We start from the raw sequence: 27542 nt of genomic DNA, 5'->3' as shown, positions 1-27542 counted from the left end.
TTACAAACCTATTTCAATGATATTTACAAAAATATTTTAGTTACCATTCATTATGAAATCATTTCAAGATAGATCCATGCAGAAGTCTATTTAAGGTTTATGATAAACACTGATAAAAGTAAAGAATAACAATTTTATATCTAAACCACAGCATGTATATAATATGACAGTAAAGTTTTTTTTATAGTGATATAAAGCTAGAGTAGAAATATTAAAGTAATGATTTTAAAATGTTAAGTTTGCAATGAATTATATGGCAAAAAGCTTTCAAAAATAATTTTGACCCTTGACTGTACATGTATTAGATTAAAAGAAGATGGACTGTTTTTCCCTGTGCATTAAAGAGATAAAAACAATTTCCATTCTCCTGTAGGATAAAATATTCTATAAATCATTTTGTTAGAGAACTTTTAATCCTATTAGTGACAATTATAGAACTTCTTGTCCTATTTCACAAATTATGGGATAAAAAATCCTATGTAAGGTTAAAAATGGGAGTTTTGCTTCTATAGGAGAAAAAATCCCACAGAACTCATTTTTCTCCCACAGAATAATGGTGGGATATTAGTTAGGAGAGAAAATCCCACCATAATCCCATGGGATTTCTTGATTGCAGGTGTAATATCTTTTAATCTAGAAGATATTCAGGTGTAAAGGTTAGTCCATGTTGTGCGATTAAAAAAATCCCACCAGATGACATAAATGGTTTCCATGTATCTTTGGAAAAGTGGTTGGCGAAAGTCCGGACAAATGTCGTGTCCGGAGTTAAATGTCGCACTGTTCCAAGTATTTACCTCTTCTCTAATTTTCTGGTAATATTCTTCTACGTATTTTTAATTATTACTAGTAATCATTTAACCTATCTTTCTGTTCTTCTTGGCAGCTTTGTACATACGTACATCAACCCCAATAACATGCTTAAATTGGACGTCAGCGGTTGATGACGTATACAGATCGCATTGTTACTGGTACGAGGAGGCATCCAATAAGCTTTCCTTTTTTGAAGCAGACGATCATTGTGCATCAAAGGGCGGGAGATTGGCCCCTTACGTAGATAGTATGCAGTATACGATGATTGAAAATATGCGTCCAGAATACACGTATGTTTTACCGGGATTTTCATATCAAAATCTGCTGAATTAATTGTAATTAAACATTAAATAACGTTGAAGTTAAATGAAAGGATGTTGTTATTTAAAATGAATTTTTTCAGAAAGTATTTTTAATTATCTATTGGAAAATACTTTCTTAATTTTCTAGGATACAGTATTGTACACGGATCTTAAATAAAAAAAATAAATTAAAAAAAAAACAATAATTAAAAAAAATTAAATTATAAAAAGCGGTAAAAATAACCAACGATGGACACCTTAAAAAGTTGTTGCTTTTTAATATTAAAAAAAATGTTAAAAGTCAGCATATCAAGTGTTTCATAATGAATAAGAAATTGCAATTTAACATGATAGTTGGTAAATTCTCTACTGAATCGTATACATTTGCTAAATACCATACTTAACCTATTCTGAAAAAAAAAATGAAGAGGCACTTCAAAGGCACCAAATGTACAGCTTCAGAGAATTTTAAGAGGACAATTCTTAGACTATTTAAACCTCTTGGAAAAGGAAAGCTCTGTAATATAAAAAAATACGTGAAATTCCATTTATTATTAAAGATGGAACATGTGGTTTTTTCCTTTCTAAAAATAGTTATTTTATGTAAAGCTGGATAATTAAGGGATTTAAGGGGGGGGGGGGGAGAACCCGTTTCCAATCGTTAACACTGACGAGATACTGTTTATATATATACATGTAGCTTTACTATGTAATTATTATAACACTGTATAAAAAGATGTTTGAAATGGCATTAGATAAGTATTAGCCATCAACTCGCATGTGTATAACCTTACCTCTTAACTCTAATTACCCAAATAAATAAAACTGTATATAAATTATGTTTGATTTTCATGAAAAGCAAAAAAAGCCGATGAAAATTAAACACAGATTCTTTTGATCTTTGATAATATGGCATTAATAATGGCTGGCCTACAAAGAAAGTTATCGATTAGACACATTTTAAATGATATACGAGGGTTATTAGAAGTCCTACTGTGAGCGCGCTACTTGCATGAAATCAGTAAAACTCTGCAGATAAAAACTATACGTATTTTCCAATTAATATGTAAAGAGTTGGTGTTTTCCGATGATCGTTAAAAAATGTAAAGCTAAATTATTTAGATAAACATGCATGCTTCACGGAGCATGTTATTTAGATAAACATTCTTCACGGAGCATGTTATTTAGATATTAAACATTCTTCACGGAGCATGTTACTTTTCGCATCTTTACATTACAGAGATATTGTTTTTTGAAATTAAATATTGCACTGTTGTAGCGCATAAAAGTTTATGATATTTCACCGGTCGCTAAAATATTCATGAAACTCATTTAGCGAAATTTTGAACTAAATTGGAGGAGTTGTGACCGTTTTATCGCTAATTATAGATGAACTATTTGTAAAAACAAAGCCAAGTATATGGTAACGTCATTGAACAGTTGAACGTCTTGGAGCACCGAGCTATTTAAAAATTATGTGTGCAGGTGTCGCATAATTTACGTTCCGGATACTTCGCGTTCCGGCCGGAACCTTAAAATCATAATATTTGTTCCGGATTTTACTGTAAGTTTGGTTCCGGCCATGGCTGCAATCTTCGAATCGCGGAGTCTCTCAATTATTATCGTCCAGTTTTCATTCTATATTGAACCTTAGAAGTAGTTTTTTTTTCCTTGAGGATTAAGCATGGCGCAGCGGCATGCCATTTTCATGTGGCGCAATGTTCTTTTTATAAGGCGTCATGCCCTTTTTGTACAGCCAGTTTTAAAAATAAATAAATAAATAGCCTAAGTAAAGATGGTGAAATACGCTTTCTGATACATGTACACCGAATAAAATTTGGGGCATGAAAGAAAATTTGGTCGCATGAAAGGCTTTGTTTATCTAATGCATACAAATTAAGTCCCTTTGTTTATTTAGTGCATGTCAGGTGTGAATTTCTCGCTTGGATGCACGCAGACCCGGTATTTACAGGGTAAAGAGGATAGAAGATAAACTAGACTGAGATTACACAAGCCTAAAAAGAAGCACAATGTCAAAGATAAATTTGATCAGTTAATTTTAATTTTATAATCTGATAAAGTAAAGAATTAAATACAGAATGGTATATGTATTTACAGAGATGCATTCTCTGTTTAAATGATATTACACGTGTTGCAAATTCCACAATGTCGAGCCTCGAATACATGGCTTCGATCCATTCCTCATAGATGTTATCACTAAAATGGCATGAAAATATCGTTAATATCCCATTAGAAATAAACAAACATAAAATATATAATTCAAGATAGTTATATAGTTTTTTTGTGATAAATTAACAATGAATACTTCATGAATATGCTGCTTATTCTGCAATGAAACAAACGTGGTTTATTCCCTTAGAATAAACAAACACAAGTAATTAATGAAAATTATGTTGTTGTTGTTTTTTAAAGACCGTAGGAAGAAAAAAAAACAAGGTTGAAATATGAAAAGTAAAGACCAGCCATGTTGATTGTGAAAATAGCAGTGAGGTAAACTGAATTAGCTCAAATATTTTAATAAGATAAAGGTTTTAGCAAATTTTAAATATTTTTTTTTTTATGTTTTAAAGGCCTTGAAGTGCACTTTTCTGTAACTTCCATGCATGTCCTACCCACCCACCCCTTAATATGTTTGGGAAATAACTTTTATTCCTCGGTGTTTTTTGAACATAAAACACAAAAAAATGACAATTTTTATGACACTTTAAAACTCTGTCGCTTTATACATACCATTATATTTAATGAATATCAAAATTTGTAGAGAAAAAATCAAATATATATACATGTAGGCAAAAGGCAAGCTGCAATAATGTAACACTCCTCCATTTTTTTTTAAAATCTCAGTCCCCTCCCCCAAATTTACAAAAAGGAGGACGTTATAACAACTCCAAAAAAAAAAAAAAAATGTAAGTTAATTATCTGAGCCCCCCCCCCCCCCCCCCCCATGGAGGAGTTTAAATTATACCATCTGCAAAAATGTAAGATTGTTAATTTTTTTTTATCATTTGCAAATTAAAATAATTATTATTCCAGGTTACAATTTCTGAGAGTAATATCAAACATTTTTGTTTCCTGTTCATTTTATTCCACCTTATAAACAGATAATAGTAAAGTTTTTTCAAGACTTTTTTGTATCAAAGTTGTTTCTGTTCCACTTCATAACAAAGATAAAGTAGTCCAGAACCATAATTATTGTCAGAATTAACGTTCCGGGTTACAATTGCGAAGAGTATTTTCAAACATATTTGTTACATGTACTAGGTTGTTTCTTTTCCACTTCTTTTACGAAGAAAAATTAATTAATTTATTACTAATAAAAATTAATTAACGTTCGGGGTAACAATTGCTATGTATTTTCAGATATCTTTTGTTACTAGGTTGTTTCTTTTTCACTTTATTACGAAGAAAAAGTAGCCCGGAACTAAAATTATGGTCATAATTCACGTTCCAGGTTACAATTGCTGAGAGTATTTTCAAATATTTCTGTTACAAGGTTGTTTCTTTTTCACTTTATTACAAAGATAAAGTAGCCCGGAACTAAAATTTTGATCATAATTAACGTTCCGCTTTAGAATAATCAGGGGTTTTTTAGGTCTTAAAATTAAGGGCCTGGGCCTTTCCATTTGGGAAAAATTTGCGACATTTAGTTAAAATTGGGAAAAATATCACAATTCACATTTTTCTAGAAAAAATTCAAATAAGAGCCATTTCTTTACTTGCAAGGCATTCACTGACTTATTTATATACAATAAATCTTATTGAAAATCAGTTTAACTTGTAATTGCTATTCTTTCTATAATATTTAGAATTATTTGACTTTAATGTCATGCTTCAAATCATCTTTTGGGAATTTTCTTTGATGAAATTGGGAAAAACACACACTTTTTACCATTGGGAATGGGGCCTATTACAGGCCCCCTACGACCCCTAAAAAAACCCTGATTGCTGAGAGTATTTTCAAATATTTCTGTTACAAGGTTGTTTCTTTTCCACTTTATTACAAAGAAAAAGTAGCCCGGAACTAAAATTATGGTCATAATTAACGTTCCGGGTTACAATTGCTAGGTATTTTCAAACATCTTTTGTTACTAGGTCGTTTCTTGTTCACTTTATTGCAAAGAAAAAGTAGCCCGGAACTAAAATTATGGTCATAATTAACGTTCCGCTTTAGAATAATCAGGGGTTTTTTAGGTCTTAAAATTAAGGGCCTGGGCCTTTCCATTTGGGAAAAATTTGCGACATTTAGTTAAAATTGGGAAAAATATCACAATTCACATTTTTCTAGAAAAAATTCAAATAAGAGCCATTTCTTTACTTGCAAGGCATTCACTGACTTATTTATATACAATAAATCTTATTGAAAATCAGTTTAACTTGTAATTGCTATTCTTTCTATAATATTTAGAATTATTTGACTTTAATGTCATGCTTCAAATCATCTTTTGGGAATTTTCTTTGATGAAATTGGGAAAAACACACACTTTTTACCATTGGGAATGGGGCCTATTACAGGCCCCCTACGACCCCTAAAAAAACCCTGATTGCTGAGAGTATTTTCAAATATTTCTGTTACAAGGTTGTTTCTTTTCCACTTTATTACAAAGAAAAAGTAGCCCGGAACTAAAATTATGGTCATAATTAACGTTCCGGGTTACAATTGCTAGGTATTTTCAAACATCTTTTGTTACTAGGTCGTTTCTTGTTCACTTTATTGCAAAGAAAAAGTAGCCCGGAACTAAAATTATGGTCATAATTAACGTTCCGGGTTACAATTGCTAGATATTTTCAAACATATTTGTTACTAGGTTGTTTCTTTTTCACTTTCTTGCGAAGAAAAAGTAGCCCGGAACTAAAATTATGGTCATAATTCACGTTCCGGGTTAGAATTGCTGAGAGTATTTTCAAATATTTCTGTTACAAGGTTATTTCTTTTTCACTTTATTACAAAGAAAAAGTAGCCCGGAACTAAAATTTTGATCATAATTAACGTTCTGGGTTAGAATTGCTGAGAGTATTTTCAAATATTTCTGTTACAATTTTGTTTCTTTTCACTTGATTACAAAGAAAAAGTAGCCTTGAACTAAAATTATGGTCATAATTAACGTTCCGGGTTACAATTACTGTGTATTTTCAAACATCTTTTGTTACTAGGTTGTTTCTTTTCCACTTTATTACGAAGATGAAGTAGCCCGGAACCATAAATTATGTTCCGGATTACAATTTCTGATATTATACTTTCATGTAAATTAGTTAAAATTGATTCGTCGAGAAACATTATTTTGTTAAAAGACACGATTACCCGCTGAATGATGAAGCCACGCCCTCCAGCGTAGCAACATGCAACATTGCAACACTGTTACATGTATATGTATTTGTATAAAAATTCAGTATAGTATAATAAATATTGCATGTAGTTGAATGTAACATTGAAAATTTTCACCCTTCGAAAACCATTGTCAACCTCGGCTGCGCCTCGGTTGACAGTGGTTTTCTTGGGGTGCACTCAGCTACATGCAATATTTATATAAGAATAATTTCAAAGCTATTTGTTACCTGTTCATTTTCTCCCACTTTAAAACACAGATAAAATAACCCCGGAACCAAGTTAACGGTTATAATAGACGTTCCAGGTTACAAAAGCCAGAGTAATTTTAATTTCACAGATGTATTTCTTGTGACAAGACTTTCTCTAGGATACCAGCAATTTTGACCTTGACCTTGGAGTTTGAACTATTAAAAAAAATTAACCTTGGCCATAACTTTCGACATTTCATGCTAGGGCTTTTATATTTCACATTGTATATTTCATGTGACTGGTCCATTGATTTTGACCCTTTGAGTTTGTCCCACTTTTTAAAAACTATAACCTTGGCCATATATAACTTTTGAACGGTTGGTTCTTGGGCTTTCATATTTCACAGATATTTTCATTGATACAAGTCCTTTTTTGGAAAACAACATTTTTGATCTCTTGACCTTGGCCTTAGAGTTTATCTTGCACTTTAGAAACTTTACCCTTCACAAAAGACTGCCGTGCGGGAGCATCAGTGTTTCACAAATGCATTTTGTTTTTTATTACTTCTCACTTTACCTAATGTGTTTACATTAAAGCGTTTGAACTTTTTTTTAACTATTAATCTAAAACAAATCCAGTATTTAATGTGAGTATGTAACCCTGTCTTTGACACATAGTCTTTCAATTTTAGCTTTAAAAGTCTATTATTATTTATTAATTGCTGTAGACATATACAGTACCTTATCACATTTCAACAGTAACAAACAATGCAAAATAATACACAATGGCATTGTATGGTAGTTTTATAGATTACACAATCGTCATATACATGTATAATGATATCATGGAGAATTACCATATCATATAAGAAAAAACTTTCTCTCAACTTAAAAGCATAATGGATATATGTCCCAAAATTACAGAGATCATGGACGTTGTGAGCACTTAATAATTGTACAAATTTGAAAAAAAAGACTTCTGTCAGTAATACTTCTCGACATATTTTTAAAGAAGCTTTTCAAAATGCAGGCAATTTAAAAACAAAATGGTATTCATCCTCTACTTCACCACTGCCCCCTCCAAGTTAAATTTTCGTTCGTACGTTATAACAACTCTCATTTCATCTTCACCCCCCCCCCCCTTTTTTAAATATTTCTAGATCCACGCATGTTCATTTTAACACATTCTACACATTCCACTCTCCCTAAGTATTTTATTATGTCGTCCTGTCTCATTTTCAAGATTATAAGATGAAAACCTAATTCGACTAACTTGAAATGGAGCTGTGCAGTTTTAAACTGACGAAAACTACACGCCGCATTTTCGTTTCACGGGGGGAGGGGGATATTTTCCATTTTCCACTGCATTCTATAGCGGAAAACATGTTTTAACAGAATTACAGAGTAATCTCTTCTTCTTTCCAAATACATGTAATTATTGTTTTGAAACTTCGTTTATTTATATATATATCATTCAGATATGCCTTTTGAAAATTGAGGTAGGTGACAAAACAGTTCTGAATACATGGTATTTTTAGCGAAAAATGTGATATTTAAGCGGAAATCAAAATACATAAGGACACTCAATAAATTGTTATGTAAAATATTATTATATCTATGCCTCTTCCGTTAGCCAGTCGGGCTAAGTTTTCTGCCCCCTGCGGGGGGAGGGTGTAGGATTTTGCGCAGACTTAACAATACTATTCATTTCTCAGGATTGTAAAATACAAATCTGTATCTGTATTACATTTCCTGCTCAGAGTTATTATTACAAATGCTGATACCTGCACTTACCTGTATAAATAAAAATGAGTTGAGTTTTATTCAATATAGTTTTTAGCTGTGTCGAAACCTTTGCTGGCATTACATTGATTGTTTAAAAAATAAATTTTATCCGAGAAAAAAAAAATCCACAAAAATTTTTATTGAATTATAACAGGAAATTGTTTTTCTTCAAAGTAAATGCTTTATAAATTTTCCGCTGAAATTTTATGTCTATTCACACCTTTGCAAGTCCTTCGCTCATACATCTCCTATTAAGTTCATTCATGTATTGTGATTTAATGATATAGTTGGCTTTACAAAAACGCAATGGGTGTTTGAAAAAATATATATAAAGATATTAAAATATTATCCAATAATTTTTTTAAATCGTAAATATAATTCATCTATCAGCATTACCAGCTGATCAGGGTGCCCCTTGCCTAAAACTCCTTTAAAATTGCGGAAATGACATACAATGTACAGCGATTCGCATGACTGCATATTGTATCGATAGAAGGGAGTCATAAAACAACATGATGGGATATATCAATGTAAACAAGTTTCACACCTTCGCGTTCCTTTTGTTTATACAAAGAACCAACATAGTTACGTATAATCCCATGGATTATAGTATTGGTACATGTATTAATTTAAGACCGTATATTGGGACTTCTTCTAAATCGATATACATTTAAATGCTGCTGCATCGTATAACCCGTTAAGAGAAAAAAAATCCAAATTATTTGTAAATATTAATTATAAATAAATTTTTTAAGAGGGTGTTTGGATGCCCGGAACGTTTATTATGGCCGGAACCAAACTTACGCGGGCCGGAACGTTTATTATAGCCCGGAACCAATATTATAGGTATTTAGCGTTCCGGCCGGAACGCTAAGTTACCCGGAACGTAAATTATGCGACACAGGCAGGAAAATGCCCGAAAGAGACTAAAATGTTTTTAGTCTTTTAGATGCTGCTGGGGATTATCTACACGTATAAATCTAGTATCAAAGTGTTCAGGTGGTAGCAACTTTGTAAGAAGGGAAGGATTAACGTTTTTTATTATCAACTCCTGCGATACCCCAATATCCTGGTTATCGCATGGACGTTGAACATGATTTTGTATTGTTTCTCATACCTGATCCCTAAGCTACGTAAACATTGTTTATAAGATCTCACTAATATCCGATATGTCACAAAAGACATTTTAGAAAAAAATATATATATATAGCGTCTTGATATCGATATTTAATTTTTAAGTAAGAAAAAGACATAGGGACTTGAGACAATCTTAGCAAAATCGGGTATATAGTATAATAGGGGAGAAGGACCAAACGAGCCGCCATTAATTCCTCGGTGCCTCGCTTCAAACTCTAAAAATTTTGATTTTTATTCAGAAAAAAACCATGAAAAAGTTTTGCCAGTCGAAAGGCAGAATGTTGTCCGTTATTGTCATAAATTGATCATTTACCTTACTTCATTTAAACTTAGAAAAAAAATATTCGAACTTCCGAGAATAAGGTCGCCGTCGTTAACCCTACACCATTTTTTCCATGCAATTTTCGTGCATTACCTTAATTTTTTCCGCACTTGTCATCTGTTGCACTCTATCTTAGAGCAACGTTTAAAAATATAACTGCTTTTGGTCATTCTCACAATATTTGAGGGACCGTTGATCGTCCCTCTCGAGAGATCAGCTCCATTTTCACCTTCGATTAGCCTCCGAGTTCAATTGGGTCAGCCATTGATTCCGTAAACAACTAGTAATATTATTCAATCGTCTTTCAGCGTTTAAACTTTAGTCATTCAGTGCGGATTTCATTCAATATGGTTGACCCGATTGAACTCGAAATCAAAAACCGATAAACAGAATTATGTATATTTGTGTAGTCTACTTGTGTGCCAAGATATATTGATATCAGACCGAAACTGTAGGAGGAGTAGCGTTTTGAATGTATTTCCCAGAAATCTCCTCTCTATTTTATCAGGTCCCCTGTCATATTATATACCCGATTTTGCTAAAATTGTCTCAAGTCCCTGTGGAAAAAGACATGAAAAGTCTATATAAATGGAAGACATCTAGAACTGTGAAAACAGCTTAACAGGTCTGGAATCAGGTTGTCACATCATCTAACGTCAAAAAACGTCAAGTGATGCTCTCTGAATCCTATGACCGCTGCAGAGTAAAAAAACATTGTATATTTTCAAAATTACTAGATGAATCTGATTTTTCACATACTAATAAAAAAAGATAAGAATTTAATTAGACATATGTCATTCTTTAATGTACACAATTATTGTATACTTTAAAGAATATATTATATATTTTCCGTAAATTAATGTGTCCGCGAACTTTTCTAACATCCCTAGTATAGATGTAACTTATTCCTGGCTTCATTTATTGCTATTCTACATATAAAAAAAAACTTCGTCTAACATTCAGTAAATAATATCTGTGAAAGCTTAAAATCAATGAAAAAAGTATATGTCATCCATGGATCTTTTTTCTTTTTGTTTATTTTTGTACATGTCAGTTCATGGTCACCATATTTTCTCAATTGTCGTCAAGTAACGGCCAAAGATCTCACATATTACACTCTAATCACCCAAATCTGCTTCCAAAAAAAATAAACATTTTTTTGTTTTTGAAACTGACTTCTCAGACATATTTCTTTAAAAAAAAATGCTATCAATAAAATAAGTTACTTAATGTTTACAAATTGAGGATATTCTTTAGACTATCTTTAACCAGAAATTCCTCTGATTATTTTGATATTTTTTCCAATTAAAAACAAAGTATTTATATGTATTTGCATTACCACGTATTCCTAATATTTTTAACAATTTAAGCTTTATGTACTAGTATTGACTGGAGGAACATTTTGATACGAAGGGGTTATTAGACACACATGTATAAGGAATTACATGTAATAACAAATTATTTTTATTTTCCATTAGAAAACGTAAATGGGTGGGTATCTGAAATAGGTGAGATGAGAAACACAAACTGAAATAACCTGTAAAATTGGCATGTCTAATTTTTAAAACTTTTTTATATAGGGGATAAACAAAAAAAAAAAAAAAGGTACAATATACTATTTATTCTATCTTGATATGGCAAAGAATACAGTATTTCATTCCACAAGCAGCAATTATCTATCCTATCCAATTAACTATCTTAAACTTATGCTAGTTTAACCTATCGTTCTCAGAATGTGATTGAGTGTTTGTGTTGAATTGCTGACGAGATGCCGTCTAAATTTGAGATTGCTCTCCTTATGTAGTCTTTTAGGGCCAAACGGGTGTGGGGAGATAGTTTAAATAACACTAATTCAACAGAAGAGTAAAATATTCATTCTTGACAAAGGTTCTAAGCTCATTCAGTAATATTAAGAATTTGTTTCAACTATGATATCATAAGGATGAAGGGAACCCAAGTTGTACTCTACAAATACTTGTATTGATAATAGTACATACACTGTACTAGTACTTGTCAAAAGGTAGACGAATTTCCTTTATTTTATGAAAATTATACAATTCCAAATTAAAATCTAGCTTTCGTCGAATTTTATCCTTTATTGCTTTCATAACTTTCATAAAGATAATTTCTGATTTGACTCGATAAGTTTGGGAGGAAAAATTGTACAAGTACAGGGTTTGACATTAACTTTTATGAGTACTAGACCAGTCGGGCTACTTCCCATAATTTTTACTAGCCCTGACCATAAAATCACTAGCCCTGAAAAAACTTGAAAATTTTCTTTTCATAACCTGCTATTATAATAAAAAAAATTTCGAAACCATACTCTCCGTCGCACGTGTTAAAGTATACATTTTGACAGACTGATCTATAGGTCGCAGCCCACTGAGTCAGGTTAAGCGGAACATTATAAGCTCTAAAGAACATTCAAGGAACTTAAATAAAATTATTACATTAAAGACTATATTATTCGATAACTATTTATACAATTGATAATGCTTGTTCTATTTTAGCCGGGCTAAAAATAGCGATTGTGTCACGCAGGGAAATTTTCCTTTTCAAAGCAATGCTGTCTAAAATTGCAATCGAAAAATTAAGAAAATTTCTTAAAAAAGTTTATTTGAAAGACTGAAATGATGTTTAACATTTATTTCATCCACACGACCAGTCGGTCTAGTTCATAAACATTTGACAAGACCGGACCACTCATTTACTAGACTGGGTCGGTCGGACGTGCCTTAGTGTCAAACCCTGAAGTATTTTAACTAGTTAATATCTGGCAGACACAGGATAGATAGAAAACGCCTTTTAAAATTTTTTTTCGTATCTATCACATGTACAGTGTCTTATGATAGTGACGAAAATCATGCCTGTGGATCAATCAAGGTAATGAATTTAAGTATATTTATGTATATTATACATGTACGTCAAATTGCTTTAAAATATTACAGACCAGAGACATTCTTAGGAGTTATCGATATTGGGAAGGAGAATGTTTGGACACAACTGGATGGCACGGTAATCGATAGTTCATTCACAAACACATTCGATAGAAACAATGGACAACCAAACGGAGGAAATAATCAGAATTGCATTGTAATTGACCAGGAACCGCACAGTTACTTCAAACCTGACAAAACACAAGATAAATCCTGTTTTTCAGACTACAAGACAAAGGCCATGCTGTGCTACATTGACGCAAAAGGTATGCATCCCACATAACACAAAAATAAAGTCAAACATCGTTATCTCGAACTCGAAAGGACCGAGAAAATACTTCAAGATAACTGAGGATTCGAGATATTCAGGGTAAAATACTTCAGGAATAAGTAGCTGGGACTTCAAAATGACTTCGACATATCCATGGTATTCGAAATATCCATGTTCGAGATACCGAAGTTCAACTGTAGTTCTCAACTGATATTTCAAGTGACACGAGGTATATATTTCAACAGCTACAAAAGGTAGAAATCTCAAGTCAAGGAAAAGGTATACAAAAGGTATAAACATCTGATGTGATGTAAAAGTTATACAGCTCAAATGACAAAATATATACATCTTACATGACAAAACTGGTATACTTCTCAGGTATTAACTTCAAGTGTCACAACAAGGCAGTATTTCTGATGCATTTAAGGTAATGATTTTAAGTGATACATAGGTATACATCTCAAGTGACGGAAAAATTATATAATACTTCTCAATTGACGCAACAGGTACACAACTCCAGTACAATGATATATATATCTCATGTGAAACGTGTAAATCTCTACTGGCGCAAAAGCATTACAAAATGCACACAAAATGTTCACATCTCAAATGATACAAACATGACACAAAATGTTCACATCTCAAGTGATACGAGTGACACAAAAGATATACTTTAGAAGTGCTATGAAAGGTATACATCTGAAGTTATTAGAGATGAAATAGTGTAACACATGTATATATGATTTTTATCTATGGTAGATCAATATTTGCTTTTAGGAAGTAGCTTGACTTTCATCTTGACAATAATTTTTTATTTTGTTTAAAAAAATTGCCGTTGAATGACCTGCCTAACGTCCAAAAAAGAGATAAAATCGGGGCAAAACATTTCTATAATTCGAGTTGTAAAAAGCTAATGCAGAAAATGATAATTTAAAAAAAAAGTTTTCTTTCTTACTGCACTATTCTTCATTGTACTGTAAATTCATCTTTGCAGTTTCCTTTTTATATTCCAGAATTCTGCCTCCACTGGGCTTCCACTGAAGACAGCGTCAACAGAAATCACTGTTACTGGCTTACCACAAAACCGCGATCCAGCACGCGATGGAACGCCATGGACGCCCTCTATCGGTGTACTCTAGAAGGAGGCACACTGGCTCCCGCCATAGACCAAGAGCAGATGACCTTCATCAAACAGACACTGACGTCTATTTTTCAGTATGTATATCTAGTAAGTTGTTAAAGAATATACATCGACGGATAGATTTCTTTATTTTTACAAAATAGATGCCATACTCCTCCCCATTTAAACTCCTGGACATCACCATTGAATATTTTCTCCTTTATTTCTTAGGAAAAACCATTTCCCTTAATCAATGCATTAAGCCATTAAACAAATATTATTATGTTGGTAAGTTATTAATTAGTAATTAAATAACAGGATTACATAGGATCAAAATCGGTATGTGAATTTGGAACTGTGCCACAATATGTTGATTCTGGGTGGAAGTTTCACGGATTTTCTTTATATTTAGATCCAACAGTGTCACAAGCACAGGGGTGTGGATGGGGTCAAACACAATTCGGGGAAAAGAGTGGAACTGGAACAATGAACCAAACTTCCTGTCCACCTCAATAGGGAGTACGACTCCAGAGAAGTGTATGAGGCTGGACGGAAATAGTCTGAGCATTGGCTATGTTAACTGCCGGCAAGATTCAACAAATGTACGAGGGGCTGTCTGTGTTCGATATGGAACAGGTTATTTGTTTTCAAAAAAATCTATATGGATTGTTAACGGTTGATGTATATAAATATTGAAGAGGTTAAAAATATCAATTTTTAAAAATTTGACTTTTTAAAGAAAAGAAAAAATGTATGCCAGATTTTTTATCCGTATTTTATTTTTGTAAAAATGAGCTAAAAAGATTTGAAAATCCTTTCTAATTCTTTGAATTTGAATGAAAAGTTTTCAATATTATTATTAATTTTAACATCTGCAATGCTATAGAAGCCAGCAAATAAATATATCTGAAAGATTTTTATCTCAAATTATTACCAGGAAGTCCTGTGCCTTCACCAACAGAAAGCTCAGTTGCCACTACAACAGAGACAGCAGAGACAACAGTAACAACAACAACAGAAAGTACAACAATTACTACAACATCTGAACCCACGACAACTTCCATGCTTCCGCTATGTGGTCCAACAACAGAAAACACAATCACATCCGGGGTCTTCAATAGTACGTCTGTAGAAACAATCAAGATAGCGCTCGCTTTGGATCCCAAAAACACGACGGGTATTTAAAATTTTAAGTATTTTTATGTATCAAAATTGTTACTGATGGTTAATTACTTAAATGTACGCAAAAATTGGCATATAAAGCACATTGTACGAAATAGAACCTTTGGGGATATTTTAAATGCAAGTGATTTTATCAACGAGGGAAAATCCCATTATTTTAACAATGAAAGTCACACAAAAGTCACGACAGTGACATTAAAATAACCTATAATCATTTACTTCTCTGATATTGTTGTTCTTTATTTTTTATGCTATAGCCTACAAGTCAACACTAAAATGTGCAGGAGACGACAGAGTAACCTCCCAGTACTTAGGCTACACAGGGGCAGCAGTCATATCCGCTATTTGTGCAACTTTAATTCTCATAGACTGCGATAGAATGCGTCGCTCAGGTTTATCGAGGGCACAAAGATGAAACCATTTGGAAAATTTATCATCGAAGCATGATCTCTGTTCATTTCCTGAAAACTGGCGAATATCATTTTCATTCGAGTACTTAGATTCAAAATTCTTCGAAATATATAACTGACAAGAGTAAAACACACCTAGTGATTCAAAGACTATATGTTCTTTCCTTATATGTACAGGCATTGATAAGTATGCAGGAATATGTTCACTGAAAAAAAAGAGGGGAAAAAACTTCTTGAATCCATCTCTGATAAACAAGAAGAGAAACATACACGCCATTTTCACAGTATTTGTGTTTTTTCATACTCACTTATGTTATAATGCACTCTGCATCAAAATATATGATTAAACCCTTAACAATTATGACCAAATTATGACAAAATGGTACCCCTAACAAGTTAAATGATATATAACACTCCCATGTTCTAGACAATAAAAATATTAAAGATTTACTACCTAAAATATGGGGTATATTTTGCGTTATGCTGTTGCAGCTGAAAAATGGCTTTGTTTTCCAGTTTTTGTTTCAGGAGATTTACAATAGAAACTCTTAGTTATAGATGTCAAATCATTGTGAAATTATCCCTCTTTTATATGCAATTTACTGTATGTAAATCAACAAAATATTAGCAAAATAATGTTTAAATATGTGAAAATGCAGATGCGTTATGAAATTTAATAAAATTCTACTGTTTGAACTTGCAGTTTAAAAAAATATATGTTAATGCATTACTCTTACTTTAGGTTCATTTTAAAATTAGAGTTAAATGATAAATGAAACAATAAAGAAAAGTTTTAGTGGATTCTTCGAAACTTTAGAAAATGACACATTTTCTTCTTACTGGCATAAAAATGTCCCAAAATTCTGTAGTGTCCGCAACAAGTGCTTATTCTGGAATGCATTATGAATTATATTTCTTTTATTTTACATGTAAGAGGCCAGTACAGCTACTAATCTATCTACCAAAAAATATCAGACTTTAGCTCAGTGTTGCTTGGAATTCTGGCAAATATATTGTGTTTTGTAGAGTCCGCAACGCTGTAGAGTCCGCAACAGCTTTTTAAATTCAAAGTTTCTTCAAAGAAATGTAACATGATTTCAATTGATCATCACTATAATTGTCCAAATATTCAATACAAATATGTAAGGTTACAAAACTTAGTGGAACTATAACTTCATACTTTGAATAACACCCATAACGACTTGTTTATACATAATATTCAAAATCAATTGTCAGTCTTATGTTATATATTGAAAGTTAATTTTCATGTGGTATTTAAAACTGAATAAGTGGAAACTAAAGAATATATCTAGATGTTAATAAGTCTAGTTCTAATTAAAACAGTTGTGTTGCGGACACTACAGTAATAACTATATACCACATTCATTTATTATTTTCACTTTTTATTTCATTAAATATTTTTGAAATGTAAAACACTTCTCTGATATTTTGCTCCTTTGATAATACAATTAGTTAGCTGGATTAAGATAACAAAGGGTGATTTTTGTACAAGATAACACTTCAAACTTACTGGTATATATATGGGTTTTATTTTCCAGGCCGGATAGCCATTTTTGACTAGCCTTTTTTATTTCCCTATAATATAACACCATTTACTGTACATATAGAACTAGTTAGAGATTAAGATTTTCAGTTTACTCCATTAAAACCAAATATGGTGTCATATAGCAATATTCAATATATTGTAGTGTCCGCAACAATTTCAATACTGAAAAAAAATTATGGATGCCTCAGTAAATTCTTTAATTCATTGAATTTATCTATAAAACTATTTGTTATAACTTCTTTAATTGTTTTAAAATAAGTAAAATCATAGACATTTTTTAAAACTGCAAAACAATTATACATCAAGAAATAATTAATGGTCCTTGTTATGTGGTTATTTTCATCTCAATAAACCACATTCTGCATCTTTTTATATGATACATTTTCAAGAGTTGATCCGGTGGTATATAATTCAGCCTAGAAATGAACATTTATTAACAATTATTTTTATAAAAATGACAAAAGATTATTCTTATGGTTACTTGTAGTGTCCGCAACAAAAATGCTATGCATTTTCAAAGCTAGACAAGATACAAACGAAGATATCCAGGGTGTTATGACAAATGTATTTGAAATTTAGAAGTATTCAATTTGATTTTCACATGATAATTATGTAGGTCTCATGTGTGATTGTAAAAGTAGATAAACTTAAGGAAGGGAGATAAATTAGACAAAAAAATTTGCAAGTCATTAATGTGAATAAAATTTTTGTTTTCAAAGAGAACCATAAGATTTTTCTTTTATTTCACTGCAATTAGGTACATAATCAAAACCTGCAAGAAGTTTGGAATAAATAAATATCTTTAATATTTTATTTTAGACATAACAGGTGTAATGTAGTGTCCGCAACACAAGGTCTCGCCCAAAATTTGACTTCGCATAACTTTTTTCGTAAGAATGCTTATATAAAAAAATTTGGGACTCATTTGCATAGGTATTGTACTTTCTAGAAAACATGTCAATAATGTGCTGTTTGACTTTTTATTTTTTGGTCCAAGTGCAACACAATTAGCACAAATACTGTGAAAATGGCGACAGTGTACATGAATAAAAAGGATCTCATTCCTTTTTTATTGGCCAAGGGAGTGATATTTATTTTATCATTTAACATCGATTTCCAAGGAGGGGTTCAGTTGTGCTCACCTTGTGGAGGTTTCAGATAAATGTATAATGTAGATGTACTTGATGTCATTCTGACAGATTTTATGTTTTTCAAATACGTGTATCTTAAAACTTTGTAAAATAAAATATACAATTATTGTTGAAATAAAAATTTAGAATTTAACCATGAATGTTATTTTATATGCTCTTTAGTGTTTGAAAATTTGAAAAGGATACTTTTCAAACCCTCTGAAGTTTGTGGAGGGTTAAATTAAGCTTTATGGCACTCAGGGCCATTGAGAAGTGAGAGATCTTTTTCATGCAAGCTTCTACTGCGACACGGAACCTCGGTTTATACGGTCTCATCCGAAGGACCGGTCTCCACGTTCCGCAGTGGGATTCGTTACTTTACGTAATATATCTTCTAATTCGATTCAACGAACTGAAGTTTAAGAAGAAAATGATGTTTTTTAGCACTAGTAGGTCTTTGTAGCAAACTTGAGGGTCATAATCCTTCTATTGAAACATCTGCTATAGCTATAGCTTTAATGAGAGGATACTACATGTATATGCATTAACTAGGTTTAATGTCCGACTCTTTCAAAATGCTTGGAAGTTGATCAAAGGAACGTCTGATGAGCATGAACCCTAGAGTTAATTACAGAAGCATGCTTAAGAATTTGGGCAATGAACGAACCATTAAGAACAGTTTGTCACTGGAGCATCAGACCGTCCTTCGTTAAATTCCTACAAGTACAGAAGAAAATCACCTTTGGTACATAAGACAGAGATAGTAACGTCATAAGCTTTTCTTGAATGAGAAACATGAGATATATGTGCGAAAACTTTTACGAAATAAGTCAAAATATTCTTTAAAACAAACCCCAAAAATTAGCCAAAACATATTTCTGAAAAAATAATTTTAAAAAACCAAACTTGGTCAGGCTACAGATACAATGTACTTCTGGATCAGAAAGTTACGTCATACCTTGCCACATTTTCCCTTCCCGTTAGACATTTTAATTATACTTCGCATCGCGGTGGACATAGGTATCAAACTGACCATGAAGAATTTTGTTATTCCTGGTTTTTTTCAGTCTTGTTCACAAATATTAAATTGATTCACAGTTCTTCGCAAATCCTGGTCACGGCACCAAATTGACTTAGCAGGTGTAAGCCAATAACAAAATTTGTAAGTTTTTTGAAAAGTTTATTAAACAACCGTGATCGTATAGATTTTTTAATGCTTTTTTCTGAAATTTCACCAGAATAGACCAATACGCAGGTTGTAGCAAAAGTTTTAAAGATCCTTCCAAATATTTAAAAAGAGCGTAGAACTAAAACTCCAAAGTAATAATTAATGTGAGGTCCAAAAAATTAGAGTCCAAAAAGTATTCCAAAAGGGTCAAAGAAAAGAGAATAGAATAGAATAACAGAATGCCGTTTTCCGGCAAAACAGGGTATTTTGTGCTCAGAGGGTATTCATGGTCCCGGATATAAAAGTACTTTTCATTGGCTGACTTAACATTGCCATGCCACCTACGCTTAGTCCGTAGGTCTGTCCGTTGACCTATGAACCCCAACATGGCACCACCCTCCAATTCAAGTATACCTTCATTAATAATATTTATGGACTCACTCTCCATCTCTGCACCACCGGAGTTCTAGCCCTAGGCTCCTTTACTTATCTGCTCCAAAGTTCCCAATTTTATTACTCTTAATCAAGAATCTTAATAGTAAGTTTACATTTCCGTTCAAATTTTATTACTTAGTATCGATGGGCTTGATTGGTCTATTCTGATCAATTCCATTACAAATGAGTTTACAAAATTATAGTTCATTGTATCAATCACAACGTCCAATTTGATCTAACAATATAATTATAGTTGGTGAACATAAAGTCCCTTTTCCAGTTATAAAGTCATTGTATGTGGTACACTAATAATGTAAATCCTTGTTTAATAAACTTTTATTTTAGTTTACTGTCACTACTAAGTTCACTATTAATAACTAAAATGATTATGATATGAATATAGTCCAAGTTGAAAATGTTCAAATAAAATGTCCGCTCTAAACCCTATAGGTTTACACAAGGGAGTGATCGATATTTTATCATTTACATCCATTTTCAAGGAGGGGTTCAACTGTACTCACCTTCTGGAGGTTTCAAATACATATATAATGTACATGTACTTCATATAATTCTGACAGATTTTATGTTTTCTTAAATCTTAAAACTTTGTAAAATCAAATATACAATTATTGTTGAAATAAAAATTTAGAATTTATCCGTGAATGCTTTTTTATTTATTATGTTCTTTAGTGATTAAACTTTGAAATGGATACTTTTCAAAACCCTCCGAAACCTTTGAGGTTTGAAGTTTTTGGAAGGTTTAACTAATCTTGTTTTGCTTTCTAGTCACTTTATCTGTTACTCTTCATTTGTTTGTTTGTTTGTTTAACGCCCCTCTCGAGAATTTTTCACTCATATGGAGACGCCACCACTTGCCGGTGGAGAGCTGCAAATTTTGACCTACTCGGCACTTAGGGCCATTGAGCAGTGAGGGATCTTTTTCGTGCCAGGACTAACTGCGACACGGTACCTCGGTTTATACGGTCTCATCCGAAGGACCGGTCTCCACGTCCCACAGTGGGATTCGTTACTTTACGTAATATATCTTCTAATTCGAACTAAAATTTAAGAAGAAAATGATGTGTTTTTAGAACGAGTAGGTCTTTGTAGCAAACGTGAGGGCCATAATCCTTCTACTGAAACATCTGCTCTAGCTATAGCTTTAATGAGAAGATAATATATGCATTAACTAGGTTTAATTAATGTGCGACTCTTTGAAATTGCTTGGAAGTTGATCAATGGAACGTCTGATGAGAATGAAACCTAAAGTTAATAACAGAAGTATGCTTAAGCATTTGGACAATGACTGAATCATCAAGAATATATTATAGTTTGTGACGTACAAACACTTGCGATTGAAATTTAGGAAGACTTGATAATTACATGTAAATAATTTAATTTTGTTTGTATTCTAGCCTCTGATTGGTTAATATCCAAAAAGGAACACAAATTATTTCTGTATAACCTGGTTTGGTATGGGGACACCCCCCCCCCCCCTGACAACCAGCTGAATCATCTGTATCCATACAATCCTCTCATTTCCAGTCCTCGGGATTCATGGAAAATTCCAGATTTGTTAAATGTACCTTTAATTTCAAACAATAATTCGATCTTACCACATGTAAACAACCAACATGGCTGCAAGGTCTATGTATCAGTTTTTACCTCCCCTCGATTCCCATCACTTCCGTTACTTCCGTTACTATGGTTGTATTATTGAGCGGCAAATTGAACTAATAAAAAGTAACGAAATTTTACACCCATAGCTATTTAATGATTTTAAAATTAAATTATAAGGAATGACTCTAATTCTTGGCCAAATTATTCGAGTATAACCTGGTTTGGGTCAGTTTACGCTGTTTTATAATCCGCTTCGCGGATTATAAAGCGTAAACTGACCCAAACCAGGTTATACTCGAATAATTTGGCCAAGAATTAGAGTCATTCCTAAAATAAATATTGGTGCATATATAAATGATTTTGCTGTACTGTAAACATCGATCACTAAACATCTATAAATAAAATCCTTCGGTGTGAAGTTGTTTTTCATTTACACCGATATCATTAATTAAAGTAAGTGAATCCTATATTTTTTTTTATACAAGATCCACCCCTAGCTCTCGAATTCTCATTGGCTGTTCCGAAATAAATTCAGTCAAGGTCAGTAATTATATAAACACAGCGGACAAATTCAAGATGTGATGTTGACATACACGAAAAATAACTAATATGTGGACCATTTATTAAAAGTCTGGGTCGATTAATGTTTTGCATAACTACATTTTTTGAGTTCAGGTAAGAAATGTTAATAAAACATCACTCTCTAATAATTTAAGCCCAAATCTGCGCGCGTGAATCACTCTCGCACTTGCACCATTACGGAGATCCTATGGAGTTGCATCCTTCTCCATAGACCGAAATACCTGACGTTTTCCAGGCTTTTTTCACAATTTCGATATTTAACGTTTTCCTGGCACGTAAAATATCAAAATCGTGAAAAAAGCCTGGAAAACGTCAGATATTTCGGACTACCTTCTCCCAAAATAAAAAAAAGTAGAGGGCTACATTGTTGCAGCCAGCGTAAACTTTTTAAATCTTTTTAACATGGTTGTTTACTTCAATTCGATACTTATTTTTAGAGATGAATTTAATTTTTGAGAATTCAAGCGTTGTAGTTCATTTACCTAATGAATTCTCAAAAATTAAATTCATATCTTATATTTACATTATTTTTCTGATGACTTGCCATATATTTTTGTCATTCAACGATCAGTTTTGAAAAAAAATTGCATTATTTTATTCTAACTTCAATCACATCACAATGGAAATATTCTTACTCACCCCACGGTAGTTCATGAGAACATGAACTTTTTCTAATTTGCAAAGAATCTTAAGGAAAAATATTTGGAAATGTAAATATAACAATATAACTGTACACGTTAAAAGGAAATACTCTCTTAGATTCCTAATAAATAATACAGTTCTCGCACGCTACCACTTGTATTTATTGTTTGAGAACACCACAGAATTTATATTTGGAAAGTGGAAATTTTCGTTAAGCATTATGCATTACCTTAAAGAGTGAGACCCAATGGTAGGGCAATTGGATTTTCTTTTCTTGCTCTGAGGGTGGCTCTCTGCACAGGCACCTGACGTTACTTATTTTTACTTAAAAATATACCCCCTACTTGATATTATTTGGTATAGGGGGGATATTTTTTGTTATTAAGTAAAGCCAGGTGCCTGTGGCTCTCTGCTGCAACTCTCATTTTTTGACTGTTTTCAGCTTCTTGTACTCTTTAATTCATGACGCTTCTTTTCTTTTAAAGTGTATATTGTCTTATATAACAGTACATGTAAAATTAAGAGTCTGTCGCCCTCAGTCAGAATTGCCTCTGTATCTGAGATCAATGATTAGTCACTCTGGTTCATTATAAATTCATATTGACCTACATTGAGTCCATACTTAAAAATATATTATTCCGATAGGCAGTGCTAAAAAATATGTATTTATATAACGTTATTGTAGATGGGTACGGTTTTCTTCTTAGTTGCTGACCAAAAGAAAGGGTTGTCCTTTACTTCCATAGACAAAAAAAAAAAAAAAAAAAAAAAAAAATAAAAATAAAAATAAAAGATAAAGAATAAACCGTCCTATTTGTATTGAATCCAAGGTCAAGAGATGATGATTTAGATCAAATCTTAAAGTAAAGCTTCATTAAAACCTCCAATATTATTTTATCGATTTTTTAAATGATGAAGTTGTGATAGAAATTCATACATATTTGCATTTAAATTCTACTTTTTTTCTCTTGAGTACAACACCTTTCTTGATTGGAACAATTAAATGAGTGTCGAAAATTACTGGCCATATTCAAATAGCAATAATTTTACTATAAGTCTTAAATATCATGATTAATTTTAATTATCAAAGAAGTTTTATTAATGAATCCCTTCGGTTTCGCTGTTCTCGGGTATAAAATCAATATGACCCTTTCATTGGACAATGTTTACTTGTTTGTGTGAGAATGGGTCATATGTTTAATTGAATGACCAGGTCGTACGGTAATTGAAGGAAAAAGACATTAATTTAAAAACACATGAAACAGATGGAGCATTATATGAAAATATTTTTCACTGTTTCCACTATACTGAAAGGTAAGATCGTTCAACTCCTCTAAATATGTTCTGTATCCCATTCGTCGACAGTTTTCTGTTAAATTTATAATGAAATATATCAAGATATTCCAAAATAATCTCCGAATAACTTATATAACCACCCATTTTTAAACCCAAAAGCTCTACTTTAATTGCAGATAATTTTACGTGCATTTTATGTTTATTGCGTTTCCTCAAGATTTTACAAAAAATGCTTTTATATCAGTGCAGAAATTATAATTATTTTGCTTATGAAATAATTGAAATTATTTATCACAATAAAAATGTTTTGTGCATTTTTCCCCACCAAAACTCAAACTAGAGACAGACCCTAATAATCACTATAAAACCACACAAAAACAGTTGTGTATTAGGAAAAGAGTAAATAAACAAATTTTAAGATACATAAATAACTAATGCGATCTCATTACAAGCAACGAGTACGTCTTCCGTCCAATTACTGATAAGATCCTTATTGTTTAATTTTGTAAGAACTATAGATGAAAGGTATAGGCTCATAGGTATAGAAACACATAGGGGATAAAATCGATCAATTTTGAACAAATTCCGGTTCTTTTGCATTCACTTCCGGTATGATCGGAAGTACTTGAAACGACTGACCATTGCAGATCAAGCACTTAGTAATCCCTGAAAGTTTTCATTAAAAATATGCATTTTTACACTACTTCCGGTTTTGACGAACCATACTTCCGATGGAAATGGTATCATGACTTGAAAAACTCTCTAAGAATCTTTCATAACCAGCAACATTTACTAGAAAATGAAAAAATGAAAAAATGAGCATATTTTTAAACTACTTCCGTTAGACACCGAAAATGACTGCGGAAAAATATGTCACATTTACAAGGCAAGATCTATCGTCCCTGAAAGTTTCATGATTCTATCTTGAATCAAATTTGAGAAAACGCCTGGACAATATGTCATTTGAAAACAGAAAATCGGTCGTTACTCGCGACCGGAAGTGACGACGGTAAAATCACAAAAAAGATTCAAGTTTAATTAATTTCCCATTAATGCTGAAAGTTTCATGGAAATCTATTAATATCCTTCCAAGTGTTCAATTCTTTCTCGTTCTTGCTGATCTTCTGGTAATTATGAAGTGTTTGGTGACTGACACAATTTTCTTTCAGGCAATCATAAAATTCAGCAAGTGATTCATTGGTGATGTTCTTTATGGAAAACTCAGTTTTAAACTTACCATTCTCCAACACATTCTTTGAATGTTTGCTACTTTATTGTCTAAATTCTGGCCCTTGATGCCTATTAGGCTAAAGTAATGCTTCTTAAGGTCCTTCCATATTGGTAAACTCGTATATTTTTGGGGACATCATAAAAACCAAAGTCCTGCAATTTCATTTTGAATCCGGAAATAAATCTCACACCCCCTTTCTTACCTTTTCTGTCGTACCCTTCGGTGGATTGATCCTTAGAAGGGTTTCATTTCTTTGACAAACATTCAAGAGTTTCAGATTCTGTAATGTCCGAAGTTCCGTTTAAGTCCGTGGCGTCGACCTCTTCTTCAATTTCCTTGGTCGGCAGGTATGATTCATCTTCAACAGAATCATCTTCTTCCGACTGACTGCCAAAATGCCTTTTTTGTGCCTTCTTGAATTGTTCCTTTTCCTTACGCCTGGATCCGTTTTTCTTCCTTTGAAACCTCTTTTTCTGATAAATGCTCAGATTGATTCGATTCCTCGGCCCAGATGTAATGGTTCTGGCTCTTCATCTGAAACGATACGAACACACTTTTTATCTTGTTTTCTGGGCGGTGTGTCTCCAATACATCTAATCGCCATTTTCACAGTATTGGTGTTTTTTCATACTCACTAATGTTATGATGTACTCTGCATCAAGATATATGATTTAACCCTTAATAATTATGACCAAATTATGACCAAATGGTACCCCTAACAAGTTAGATTATATCTAATACTCCCATATTCTATACAATAAAAATATTAAAGATTTACTACTGAAAAAATGGGTATAATATGCGTTATACTGTTGAAGGTGAAAAATGGCTTTATCATTCAGTTTTTGTTTCAGGAGATTTATGATAGAAAATCCTAGTGAAAGATGCCAAATCATTGTGAAATTATCCCTCTTTTATAAGCAATTTACTGTATGTAATTCAACAAAATATTAAGTAATGTGAAAATGCAGATACGTAATGTTATATATAATTCTACTGTTTGAACTTGCAATTGAAAAAAAAAATACATGTATATTGATGCATTACTCTAACTTTGGGTTCATTTTAAAAATTGAGTTAACTGATAAATGAAATAGTATAGAAAAGTTTGAGTGTAGTCTTCGAAACTTGAGAAAATGACACATTTTCTTCTTACTAGCATAAAAATGTCCCAAAATTCTGTAGTGTCCGAAACATGTGTTTATTTTGGTATGCATTATGAATTACATTTCTTTTATTTTACATGTAAGAAGCAATACAGCTACTAATCTATCCACCAAAAATATCAGACTTTAGCTCAGTGTTTCTTGGATTTCTGGCAGATACACTGTGTTTTGTAGAGTCCGCAACAGCTTTTTTAATTCATAGTTTTTTCAAGGAAATGTAACATGATTTCAACTGATCATCACTATAATTATCCAAATATTCAATTCACACATGTAAGGTTACAAAACTTAGTAGAACTATAACTTCAGACTTAGAAAACACCCATAACCACTAGTTTATACATATAATTCAAATTACGCAAAATTTTGAGACTGGCATTTGACTTGTGTAACCCTATATGAACTAGTTTTACCATTATCATTATTGCACATGGTGTATACATCATTATATCAGAAGGAATTCATAGTGTGCTTTAAATGGATTATTTTTTATGAATTTAACAGTACCTATAACTGGTGGTATATAAGTGCATCATAATTATGGGGTGTCATTAAAAAGTCAGGTATTGAAAGGGGTAATGTAATCTGAAATGCAAATGGTAAGGGACTATAGTTTGAAAAAGGTCAAAGATCATTTGATGCCACATTCAAGTTATACAATGAAGTAAGCAAATCTCCGGGCGGTCATTCCCACTCCCTGGAACTGGAAAAAAAACAAATAGCTTTAAATAAAATCGAATGCCCCAAAATATCTTATTATGACATTAAATAGTATAAGGGGCCATGATCCCCCAAAGGTCTCTCCAGACACCCCCTGAAGCTACAAATGATCATATATCTTGAAAATGGTTGAACACTTTTCCCTTTAGCCATACATACTTTTTTTCCTTGT

At 32.3% G+C, this 27542-nt stretch overlaps 1 protein-coding gene across 1 annotated transcript; it reads left to right on the top strand.

Annotated features, from left to right (window-relative positions):
- The first annotated feature begins 1055 nt into the window (after window positions 1-1055).
- LOC133186959 (uncharacterized) lies at window positions 1056-15818 on the top strand. The gene is made up of 6 exons (XM_061322340.1): window positions 1056-1100; window positions 12843-13096; window positions 14115-14316; window positions 14634-14857; window positions 15159-15398; window positions 15661-15818. The coding sequence occupies exons 1-6, from the start codon at window positions 1060-1062 to the stop codon at window positions 15816-15818; spliced, it is 1119 nt and encodes a 372-aa protein (XP_061178324.1). The 5' UTR covers window positions 1056-1059.
- Window positions 15819-27542: the final 11724 nt, after the last annotated feature.

The sequence above is a fragment of the Saccostrea echinata genome, unplaced genomic scaffold (assembly GCF_033153115.1).
Source record: "Saccostrea echinata isolate AGI-Se365-2 ecotype Australia unplaced genomic scaffold, CSIRO_AGI_Sech_v1 ptg000014l, whole genome shotgun sequence".
Taxonomy (NCBI): domain Eukaryota; kingdom Metazoa; phylum Mollusca; class Bivalvia; order Ostreida; family Ostreidae; genus Saccostrea; species Saccostrea echinata.
This window is presented reverse-complemented; position numbering and strand designations above follow the sequence as displayed.

What these genes read in the sequence shown, in the direction of transcription:
- LOC133186959 (XM_061322340.1), top strand. Translation starts at nt 1,060, where the DNA reads ATGCAGTATACGATGATTGAAAATATGCGTCCAGAATACAC. An exon ending in GTGCTACATTGACGCAAAAG is followed by an intron (nt 13,097 to 14,114) that starts GTATGCATCCCA and finishes TTTATATTCCAG; the next exon opens with AATTCTGCCTCCACTGGGCT. An exon ending in ACACTGACGTCTATTTTTCA is followed by an intron (nt 14,317 to 14,633) that starts GTATGTATATCT and finishes CTTTATATTTAG; the next exon opens with ATCCAACAGTGTCACAAGCA.